General features: G+C 35.4%; 1 protein-coding gene across 1 annotated transcript; it reads right to left on the bottom strand.

Moving 5' to 3' along the window:
* Positions 1–1,050: 1,050 nt before the first annotated feature.
* Positions 1,051–8,381, bottom strand: LOC141598814 (phosphate transporter PHO1 homolog 1). The gene is made up of 14 exons (XM_074418608.1): positions 7,890–8,381; positions 7,440–7,734; positions 6,773–7,187; positions 6,226–6,274; positions 6,036–6,107; positions 4,891–5,020; positions 3,377–3,500; positions 3,020–3,269; positions 2,821–2,925; positions 2,474–2,518; positions 2,226–2,378; positions 1,855–2,133; positions 1,634–1,770; positions 1,051–1,528 (listed from the first exon to the last, which is right to left on the bottom strand). The coding sequence occupies exons 1-14, from the start codon at positions 8,103–8,105 to the stop codon at positions 1,438–1,440; spliced, it is 2,361 nt and encodes a 786-aa protein (XP_074274709.1). The 5' UTR covers positions 8,106–8,381; the 3' UTR covers positions 1,051–1,437.
* Between the last annotated feature and the right edge of the window lie 3,114 nt (positions 8,382–11,495).

The raw sequence follows: 11,495 nt of genomic DNA, 5'->3' as shown, positions 1-11,495 counted from the left end.
CCAAGGGGGGAGGTGGGTATGAGATTGATACCCATGGGTATCAACTATCAAGTAATAAAACCGAAAACATGAAAAAAACTTAAATAGAATATTTTTTTTACATTTATTTGATTAACTCTTCATTTTCATGATTTTTTAGTATCAAAAATAATTATTTTCAAGGTTGTATTTTAGATTTTTTTAACTTTGATGAAGTTCGATCTCATTCCACCCGAAATTGAAACAAACACATGGTATGAGGAATCAAGTTCCAAACCCATACCACCCGGTTATGATTCCTGATTCCAAACCCATACCCACGCGCGAACCAAACACCCCCTTAATTTGTTTTTGGCTAACATATAGTATCGTATTTTCTTTGTTCCAATTATTTGTTTGTGTTTCAGTTAGTACATAATATTGCAAATTCTTTGTGTAAGTTGTTTTTCACTTTTTATTCTGTGTTAAAGCTACCAATAACAAACACTTGACCGGGACAGAGGGAGTATACGTCATTTCTGGAATTCTGGGTCCTCGATTTTTTCATTTTTCATGGTTAAAACAATAGAGGTGAAAGGCTCACTAGTATTTGGTTCAAAATCAGGTTAAATGAAATGAGATAGTTCGTTAAACTCTTTGTGCTTCTCATTATTGTGAAATGGAACTTGATGTAGTTTTTATTATGGGTCATCTGAAAACCGTCCATTAATATAGATCACGGTCATCTAGGATTGGAGAGGCCGTACTCTAAATTTGAAGACTATAACCAAAATTGTATGACAACCAATTGAATAACCCTAATTGAGGAACTGATATAGATATAATGCTACGCGCATCTGTCTGCCGAAAGAATAATATCATGGTGCCTGCTTAATCTGTCTGCCGAAAAATGAAGAAACCATAGGAACAATATTGAACAAATATAGCTAGGGTAGATTGCACAGATCATACAAGCATATATGATATATGGCTAGCATGTCTCATAAAGTCCTAAGCATATTATCTGAACTGAAAATAGCATCTCAGTGTTTCCTGTACTACTGTCTGAGTCGAAAAATACAAAACTGGAAATTCGATAAGAAATCAAAGTTGCATAATAGAATTAGAATTTAGCATCAATTCCTGAATTACATCTCTTCAGTGTGCTGGCACCTTGTTCAAAAATGCCTGCCAAATCACCTGAAGATTCTAAAGCCACCATTAACATACATACATATATACTGAATTACTACTGATGGACTAGAGAGCCAATCCTGCAGTAACGCGTTACAGAATAAATTTTATCATTGACAAATCCGAACAGAATTCTATGTACGCTTCTGAATTATTTATCCTAGGAATGTACTAGATCAGTAGGGAACACCAGGAATTTAGCTGATGTCTTACGACATCAGGAATCAAATCCGTCTGTAATGCATTCCCTTTCAGTTGTCGTTGTTGTTACCTTCCAAAAACGTATCATTCTTGCTCATCTACTTCATGGAATGGGAGTGGCACTTGCTTAACTGCTCTAAATTTCCCCGCATTATTTAGATGCTCATTCTCTAATCTGATAAGAAGAATCGGAACAGTTTTTGTTCTTTATTAGTATCTAGTACTCGTATCTGCCAGTTGACTAGTCGACGAGAAATGAATGGTATTATATTAAGTTTACCTATAGAAGTTCCACTGCCCTCTTCTGATCACTTCAAGGGCTGCTAAAAATAGCCCAATGACCCTGTAATCAACATTGCCAAAACTCGGGTGAAGTACCGTTTGCAGCCAAGCGAGCCTTAGAACTAAGTTCAGTACCTGCAAAAAATGATTTTGTTAAAAAATGATTTAGGTTAAGGAAGTTGTTGACAGGATAAGGATTTCGATGGAAACTGGAAATACCATGGAGAAATAGTAGACGAATTTCTTCTGGAGCATTAATTCATTCCTTAACCAAGGGTTTCGGGAATTGGTTTGTAACAACCCCCAATCTTTAACATAGTCCCAGTACAATTGGTACACTGTTGCCGCGCTTGATAGGGCCACAACTAGACACAAATAGCCGGTTGACTTTTCTTTCTCGTAAGCCAGTTTAGCACCCGCAGCCAACATTGCTGACACATATTTACCAAGGTTCACTAGGTGGTTAACCTCTCCTTCATCGAACCATCTCCTAGCACACTGAAATTTTATATGACCATTTTCAGAAAACATTACACCAGTAATAACCATTTTCACTGAGTTTTTTTTATAGTAAATATTTTTTTTGGTACCTGCATTGCTCTCCAGTAGTACGGTAAAAAGGAGACTGCATATGCAAGGTCTCTGTAATGTGCAGTCCTTAAACAGTATCCGTAATCCTGCGTCTTGTAACTTCCTGTGATGTAGTAGCAAGCTACATACTCGAGATTCCTTAGCAAGGGAACCTGCAATATTTGTTATAGTTTCACTGTTAGTCTTTTGGTTTCATTGTGTGCAGTAAATTTTATCCATGGGTAATTCAGCAGTTGCTGATAATTACCTGGCTACAAAGTTGGTCAGCCATGAAGAAGTCTAGCATGACAACCTGCAAAAAAAAAAACCATGTTCGTATCACATTCAGTTTCAAGTATTATACCAATTGATCTAAACGCTTAGGCCTTAGGGTTCGGAACTGGTGTTAGTCCACTGGTAGTCGGGTTAAACCTTGAAGCTTGCAGAAATGCAGGAGTTGAGAGGTCCCAGGTTCGACTACCAGCTGGAGCGATGATCACTTGCTGCAGCCCCTGAAGGGGTGGCTTACATGGTCCATGTGGTGGTGCGGGAATGCATGGGTCCGGGGGATTCAACCCCCTCGTCATTAAAAAAAAAAAAAAAAAAATTAGGTACCTTATATAAGGGGGAGAGAACTATATTCCTTATAGCTTCAAGGAATCTGTAACGGCTTGATTTATAGACGATGTTGAGAGGACAAACCAGAAGAAGCACGAAAAACTGCAAGATTTATCATTTGCAAATTACAGAGAGTCAGTATATGCAATCAAAATAGTAGAAGTATTGTCAAGTATTGGCATCGAAAAACAATTACCAGTAAGAGGCAGCCTGGAATAGTCTGAACTAGTGATTCCTTATATCCTTTAGCTACTAGGGATATATGAATGAACAAAACCCCGACAATAGCCGTCATTGAAGCTGTACAGATCAAGAAAACTTCTCTGAACTTAAGTTCTCTTGTTGGAGCTAGCTCGAAAATGAAGCTGTAATTGATCCGAGCCTTTTTCCACATGAAAATGTTGCATCCATAAAGAAAAAAGTGTAGGAACAGTAAGCCAAACATGCTGCATATTTTTCACAAAATTCATGTCAGCATTCCCTGATCATATAATACTGCGTCTTTTATGAGACCGTCTTATATTAGCCTTTGTGTTTAAAACAGGAAGTTTACCTCAAGACAGGATATACAGTTTCCATGTAAACAGTATCAGATGATTGTTTGGTGTACATCCCCATAATATGAGCCATAATCACATATCCTGCCAGTAATGCTAGGAAGCATCCTGTGAATAGACCTGAATTTACAGCACATAAATTTTAAATTGTTAATAAATGATCATTTTCATACCTGAATTACATGCTCATTAAAATTTAACTTGAAAAAGCATTTTTTGATATAATTTCTGCTAATCATGTTCGTTAATTCTACAGACAGCTGAAAATCAAACGAACTTTGTCTCAAGAATTATTTTCCTTAGCTTCTTAAGGATCGAAACATGTTTAAACTCTAAACAGGTAATTTGTTAATTTGTAATCCATTTTTCTTGTACTATTAACTCAGTAACTGAATTGGTTAATCCTTACTTTTTTTTTTTCTTTTTTACGAACGTGTTTATTAAATTTTGATTTGTTTTCTTCGAATTTGATACATCTTTCCATCAATCTTGCTTCACATTCTTGTCTAGTTTCTCTATTATCTTTCTTTTTCGTTGTTTTACCTCAAAATAGACAATACATGTAACCAGCCATGACTACCTTTGAAATCTAATCAAGACTTTATCGTTGTTATAAGTTTATTTATCTGTCGATAACATTGTTATGTAGTTACGTACATTAGAAAAACAAAGTTGAAATTTAGCATATCATTTGTCATGTCAACAAGATTTAGTAGTTTTCAATATAGGATTAAAAATGTAGTGGAAATCCATTGTGAAACCAATAAATGAGAAACACGAGGATGATATAACATCAAAAACATTAAGATTACCACACAACATACACACATGACACATCAATCAAACTAAAGATTGTTCTTCTGTGGTTGCTTTAGGTGTTATTGGGCCTTTTAATGGCTCATAGATACCATGCTACAAATATATTTGTTTCCATCATAAATGGCCTACCCTTAAGAACTTTTTCTTTTAGCATCCCACTCAATAATAGTGGCCCCATGGCCCCACATTTGCTATTTTTTTAACTATTATTTTAATTTTTCACGGAAGTAAATGTCTAAATGATATGCTTGTCTAACAAAAAGTTCTAAATGATTGACTAATGAACGATTTCTAATTATCACGTATTCTTGTTTAAAATGAACATATCCGTCTAAATAAAAAAAAAAGGGTTAAGCTAAATACAACCCAATGGGTTGTATTTAAGAAACTAAAAAAGGAAATAAACACTTAATATATGCATTAATTTCCTTTATTCATGTTAATTTATTCTCTAATTTCTAAATTAATACCAAATTTGAAAGCGTATTAAATGCTTAAATACAACCCATTGGGTTGTATATAGCATTTCCCAAAAAAAAAACGAGTTAAATGAGATAGATGACAAAAATGCAGGATATTTAGAGAATATGAAACTCTGATCTTATTTAACTATATAAAATAATATTTAATCTGTTTTATACTTAAAGCGAATATGATCGTTTTATAGAAGTAGGAAAAATTCAAAACTCACCTATGAAAAAGGTTACTGCATGGGACTCTTTACGTTGATTAGGATTAAGGTACTTCATGGCCTTTCTTTTGTCATCTTCGGCAAAATGTCTAACAAATAGTTGTTCAACCTCATCTGATAACCTCATTGCCTGTCGTTGATAGTTTTTCAAGTAAACACAAAGTGTTAATCGCAATCTTAAGTAGCGGCAGAACCAAAATTTTAAGTTAGGAGGCAAAAAATTTCAACAGGGTTAAACAAGTAATACTATAAACGAAACTAAAAAAAAATCAGAAATTTAATTAAAATTTTTGAAGTTTTCATTTTTCATCGAAAATGATCTGAGCGCCCCTGCTAGTCCCTGTTCCACCCCTGATCTTAATTGTATAATTTAATTGTAATATAAGAGGAGGAACATATCTATCTAGTCTATAAATATCTACTATCAAATGACTCAAGTTTATGACCGTCACAAATCAGACGGATTGATTGCTATGTAGTGTTCTTTTTGAGATGATGGCCACTTAAGATTGTTTCTTGAAAGATAACATGGAAATATTTTGGGTCCTAGTAGATATAATGTTGCATCAATCAATCAAAGTTTATGTGGAGACATAACATTGCTGGTTCTGATGATGGTCTATAAAAGAAGTTATTCCTCCCTATATCTATGTTTCCTTAACTTTACTCATGATGTCTTGGCTCTAAGGACCGATTTACGATAGGTTGCAAGTTTGAATCCTTCTTATCTTTATTTATAACGATTTTAAGTTATAGAGTCTCGTCATACTATGAAAAATGAATACTAACTTGTAAACTATCTACGTATTTTAGCCGGATCGACTTAAGAGTCTTTGGGTTGGAGTTTTAAACTTGTATGTATGAACATTGATTTTTGTGGATCCTTCTAAGCCAGAATAGTTTTGGTTATGTTTAATTTCTCGCCACACCTCCTGTGGGAATTTGAAAATTACGTCGTGTTAGGCCACCTGATTTTAATGACGAAAGGGTTAAATTCCCACCCCCATCCCCCACTAAATTATTTACGGTGGTCAATTAATGTCAACTTTAAATATAAAATACAGGGCTAAATAGATAAAAAGGTTTAAAAGTTTTACTTAATTATTTTGACACGGTCTAATTTAGAAATTTGGGTTAAAATTTACCTTGTCCGAGCTGTTAAAATAAGAGCTTTCTACAACTCTGAGATAAATTGGCATAATTTCCTTGTTAGTAACCTGAAAATGCAAGGCATGCCTTAGTTATCACAATTACACGCAATAGCGCTTGGTTAAAAAATCAGTTGTGCAACAATATATTAATAAAACATCTTTTTAAAAGCAAAAAAATACTTACTTTGTCAAACTTCTTCAAAATTTTGACAAAAGCAAGCATGTTTAAGTTCCTGAAGAAAACATAATCAACATGAAACTGTTAATTTGTTGCATTCACTTCACGTACTTATGCATGTTCCGATCCATGTGACAAAGAAATACAAATAATATGATAATAAAACAGAATGTCCTGTCATTGGTAAACACATTAGACGTACAGGTTACTCGAGATGATCCGTAATGAAAATTGTGTCGTAAACACTCAGTTATTTTACGTTGAAAAAAGAAAAAGTATAAAGGTTTAACGAGCCAATTTTTTTTGATAAATATCGATAATTAAAATAAATAATCCGTGAATTATCGTGTTTCCTGAAAATTCAATTAACATATCAGCAATGGTGGAGCGAGGGCTAGCAGGAGCGCTCGCCCCCTTGATAAATGAAAACTTTAAAAATTTTAGTAAAATTTTTGGAAATATTTTGAGTTTCGCTTATGCCATTATTTGTTCGTGCCCGCTTAAATTCTGGCTCCGTCACTGCATATCAGTATTTGCTAAGAGAAAAAAGTACCTGTAAGTTTTGAGGTAACCCAAACCCTTGTACAACTCAATGAAAGCACCTCTGATCATCTTTTCAGCATGATGTAACTTAGTTTTGTTAATATGAAACCCTCTCGGACCGCCTTTTTTCGACGTTTGGCTAACCAAATCCTCCCAAACCAGCGAACCAATCGCTGAGAATGTTCGACTTGGTGTTGTCAAAGGAATGTTAATTCTTAAGTTTTTCCCTTGACAATTAAAAACCTTTGTAGAGAAGCTCCTCGAACCACTGTCATCCCTTTTTATTCTTCTTGACGATCTTTCCATCTCGTCTGTTTTTGCATCTTCTGTGTACTTCCTCTTGTTCTTTTCTTCGTCGGTCGTCATGGGACTGTCTTGACCTTGTTCTTGCTCTGTTCTCTCTGTTTTTTCAGTTAACTCCATCTCTGAAACCATACAGAAGACAAATCTACAAGGTTAATTGGCATTATTTAGCAAATTAATTGGGGATTTAGGTTCCGTTTCAAACTATTTTCCCCAAATGGGTCCACGTCATCACTTTTCTTTTTTTTTTCTAGTTTTTATGTAAAGCCGCTAGGTTTTATACAGAACTGGAAAAAAAATAAAAAGTTATGACGTGGACTCATTGGGGGGAAATAGTTTGAAACGGACACTAATCAGTCTCGTCTCAGGCTTACCACAAGAGAGGTGACATGAAAGGGAGGGATCTTCGTTAGAGTCTTGAGAAGAGGCCGCCTTCTTTCTCCGAAGTTCATTGTTCATTTCAATGAGGAAATCGAGTTGTCTCTTTAAGGAATCGCCCCTATCAAGAAACTCTTTCTCCTTGATCTTGTAAAACTGATTCACCTTGTTAAGTTGTCGGTCCAAACGAGCAAAGAATTCGCCAGCAGCCTCGACATCTGATAATTGTTCGAGTATTTCTGTCTCGTACAAATCACCTTTGCTTAATGAAGATGCAAGCTTTCTATGAACCTGAGCACCAAAATAAATGCATGTCAATACAACAATATTATCCATAATTGACACTTGTGCTGCGAATTATGTCAACATATTGAATATAATAGGAGTAAAATATAACAATGTCGCGTTATTTAAGCTAAAAAGACGAGGAGGAACACGGGAAATACATGAATAGCGCCTTGATCTCGACTATTTTGGCCAGAAGAGAAAATCTTCCCTAGGGAAGAAAGAAAGGAAACATCTTTTTGTTGCTTTAAAGAGCATTTGTTAGTGTTTAAGAGCTGAATTTTCTTAAGATCTTTCTTCAATTGCCAATAATCGACAAAAGCGTCTTTCCATTCCGGCACTAATTGTGCCTCAAACTGCTTAGAGAACTTCACCATTTTTTTTTCTTACGAGACCTCTTTGAACTTGAAAAGCCGAGGTAAGAATGGAAGTGTGAGTGTTTCGAGGAAGCGAACAAGGCGAGTATTTAAGGTAGGAAATGAGGAATGTGACGTAGGAATGAAATGATTCTTTAGAAGCACATTCTAAGATATTCCTATGTTCTTAGTTCCACTAGTTAGTTATGATAGAAGATGGAGGGAGTGAAGGGAATAGAGGCAATTGTGGTAAGGTTCGTCTGAAAAATGACCTTATTCCACACACCCTTGCCTTGTCTCCAAATATATGCTCTTATATAGAGATATTGGCCTAACATAAACACGGATTCTCGTTTTAAACGGCAATATCTGTATTAAACTTAAAATGGGTTAAATATCAAAAGTGAGACAAAAGAAGGATGTCTATTGTCTAGGGACATACCGTATATACAAGTAGAAGTATATTTGACCAGTTTTTATCTTAAGGCAAATATTACCGTCTTAAGAGAGATTTGCTGTAAGAAAAAAGGGTTTTTTGTTGATGGAAAATGGGACCCTAACTAATTCAATTTGTGTATGATAAAGTTTTTTTTGCCGTGTTTGTTTGATATCCCCATTTGTTTTATAAGTTAATCCTACCTCTTTTGAACATGGGTAACTTTTAAATTTTGTTTTATCTAATAAATTACTCGTAGTAGTCATTTTGTATAATTAATCATGAAAATGTAGTGTTTTTTTCTTATATTACCTTTAACAAGAAAGTGCAAGGGAAAGTATTGATTAACATTGACCAAAGTCCTTAATAATTGGAATTCATCTTTGATCTATCGCAATCGGCACAAAGTGAAGTCCGTGGTCATAATGTCACTTGGAAATGTATTGTGTTACTCAAAATCAAACCACCTTAGACAAGTTAAGCTATTAAAATAACGTTCTCACATAAATGAGTGACAGAGTACGTTTCCTCTTTGACGTTATCAGTTCCCAACAAAATTTAATTGCATTATTGCATTTGTAAATCATCATGAATGGTTGTGGTAACTAGTGAGACATCATTGTAATAACAATCTGGCTCTTTTGGCATTGGTTTCTTTTAACCATTTCAACTTGACATCTACGGTCTACCCATATAGCACACCAATTGTCCATCTACACTTGCTTGCGTGACTAGGCAGTGGCAGGCAAGGATCCGACCTTTTTTTTTTGCGGATTCTCCGAAAAAATGTACTCCGTGGAAGCAATTCCAAGGTGTAGACGAAAAAAAAGGATTTTTACAGGTTGAGCAAGCGCTTGAACCCTAAGTAGCTGAACTAGACCCTTTTTTTATTTCTAAGATCCGATTTACCCTCACACACCACATCACTACTACTAGAGGGCTAACTCACACCCTACTTCAATTCAAAGAATGCATATATTTCACCTTGACAATGCTTTTCATGCTTACAAATGTTTTTTGAGTAGCTCATTGGCATGCTTGTTAGTGTGATATCTAAAAAAACGGATCTTTCATTTGTTAAATTGTTACATTACGGACTGCGGACTACTTTCTTTGTTCCAATCATTTGTTTATTATCTTTAATTAATATATTTTTTTTATTGAGAATAAAAAAGGTAAATAATTGATTGAGACGACTGGTAAATCTAACATAAGTTTATTCAAATTTGCTTAGCCTTTAAGTAATCATTGTTTTATCCTTCAATAAACTAACATGAAAGTATGAAAATATATAGATCAGTCAATGGACTAATGCACTCCATTTTGTCATCTTTTATACATTTGCAAATCAAATTTCTTTAGGGTGTCATGCATAAATGTTATAGTAAAGCAGGCAAATTTAATTGATAGTGGGGGCTCAAGAAGTATACTTTAAATGCTCATTGGCTTAGCTTTCATGCAATCTAGTAGCACACAAGTAAATGTCTCTTCTAATTGACCAATCTGATTTCCACTAAAGTGACAAGATAAGCAAGCTTGCTTCTTCTATGATAAGCCATTACCATGTTCAACGTCGAAAAATTGACTTTTTTTATCGAACAGACGAACAATAATATATGTATTTAATTTGGGGAAGTCTAATATTGTTTCTAAATGGACGAGTTTACAAAATAAAATTGAGTGTTCTACAAATCGCATATTTTCACTAAAAGTAATAATTATTTGATAGTTGATCCAAACTGGATTGATAATAATTAACAAAGACTAAGATAGTGTAGATTCATTTTTAATACAGGCATATGTTATGTGTTTTTACTCCAAATTAGGGACATAGACATTAATAAGAAAGAGTCTAATTGCATTGTATCATATTTATACCTGGCAAACAGATCAGGTCGTGTCGAGTTCGTGTTCGTGTCATATGTAAACGGGTCACAGACCCTCCAACCCAAACCCGACCCAATTAAATTTCGTGTCGTGTTCGTGTCGACCCACTTACATAAATGAGTCATCAAGCCTCAACCCTAAACCATTAATTTCGTGTCGGGTTCGTGTCGTGTTTTCGTGTCTTGTCCATAATTGGAAAGTTTAAGTATATTTATGTGATGAAGGATCAAGAAAAATTAGGATTAATTTAGTAAACAAGTCTTTCGTGTCGGGTTCGTGTTCAGAGAGCTCAACCCAAACCCAACTGATGGTCTCAAGTTAAACCTCGCAAGTGCACGATTTTATCGTTGTACACTTAAAAGGGTCGATCCCACAAGGATTAGGTGGAGTACTAATCGTTCTAATTCACCGGTTTAGCTAAGTCGATAAATAACAAAGAGGGTGGTAACAAACTAGCACTAGAACTAACCAATTTAAAGACTATAAACTAGACTAGATAAGAACAAGCTAAAAGATAAAGGATAGATCAAATAAAGAGAAGGACTAGAACTCGGTTCTCCCACAAATATAGGTAATTCCACATACTAATCGTCTCGGCTAATCAAAAGAGGTAGAAAGGTAAGGGGGAGATGGCTCTAATTCGCCTAGAACCTCCCTTCCGGTCTCGCAATAGGACAGTAGCAACTCCGACTAACCCCCCTCCCGGGTTCGAAAGCCGGTCTCCCCAACTCAAAACCCGACAACCCCAAGAACATGCATTTTCCCAAGGAGGTCAAGTAAATGGTCAAGGTCATTAAGCCCTCATCATATTCCGGGTCATCCCACTCTCCCTTCCGGAGGTCGATTTCAAACGCTAGCCTAGAGGCACCCTCCCTCGGTTCTCCCTTCCGGTCTCAACCTTAGTTGGTGACAAGGTCAAATTTCGGGTATCCAACTAACAACCTAATCAACTTCCGTTGGTGGTCAAGGGTCACAAGTCGACACTACCCGAAACCCAAACCTTAAACATGCAAATCCCCCTAGACTACCCTCACCAATTTTCCCCACAAATTAGCCTTAATGATAATTAGTTAGTGAATTTACCCATA

This window comes from Silene latifolia, chromosome 9 (genome assembly GCF_048544455.1).
Source record: "Silene latifolia isolate original U9 population chromosome 9, ASM4854445v1, whole genome shotgun sequence".
In the NCBI taxonomy this organism is placed as follows: Eukaryota; Viridiplantae; Streptophyta; class Magnoliopsida; order Caryophyllales; family Caryophyllaceae; genus Silene; species Silene latifolia.
The sequence above is the reverse complement of the archived record's forward strand: the minus strand, read 5'-3'. Positions and strand labels throughout refer to the sequence as shown.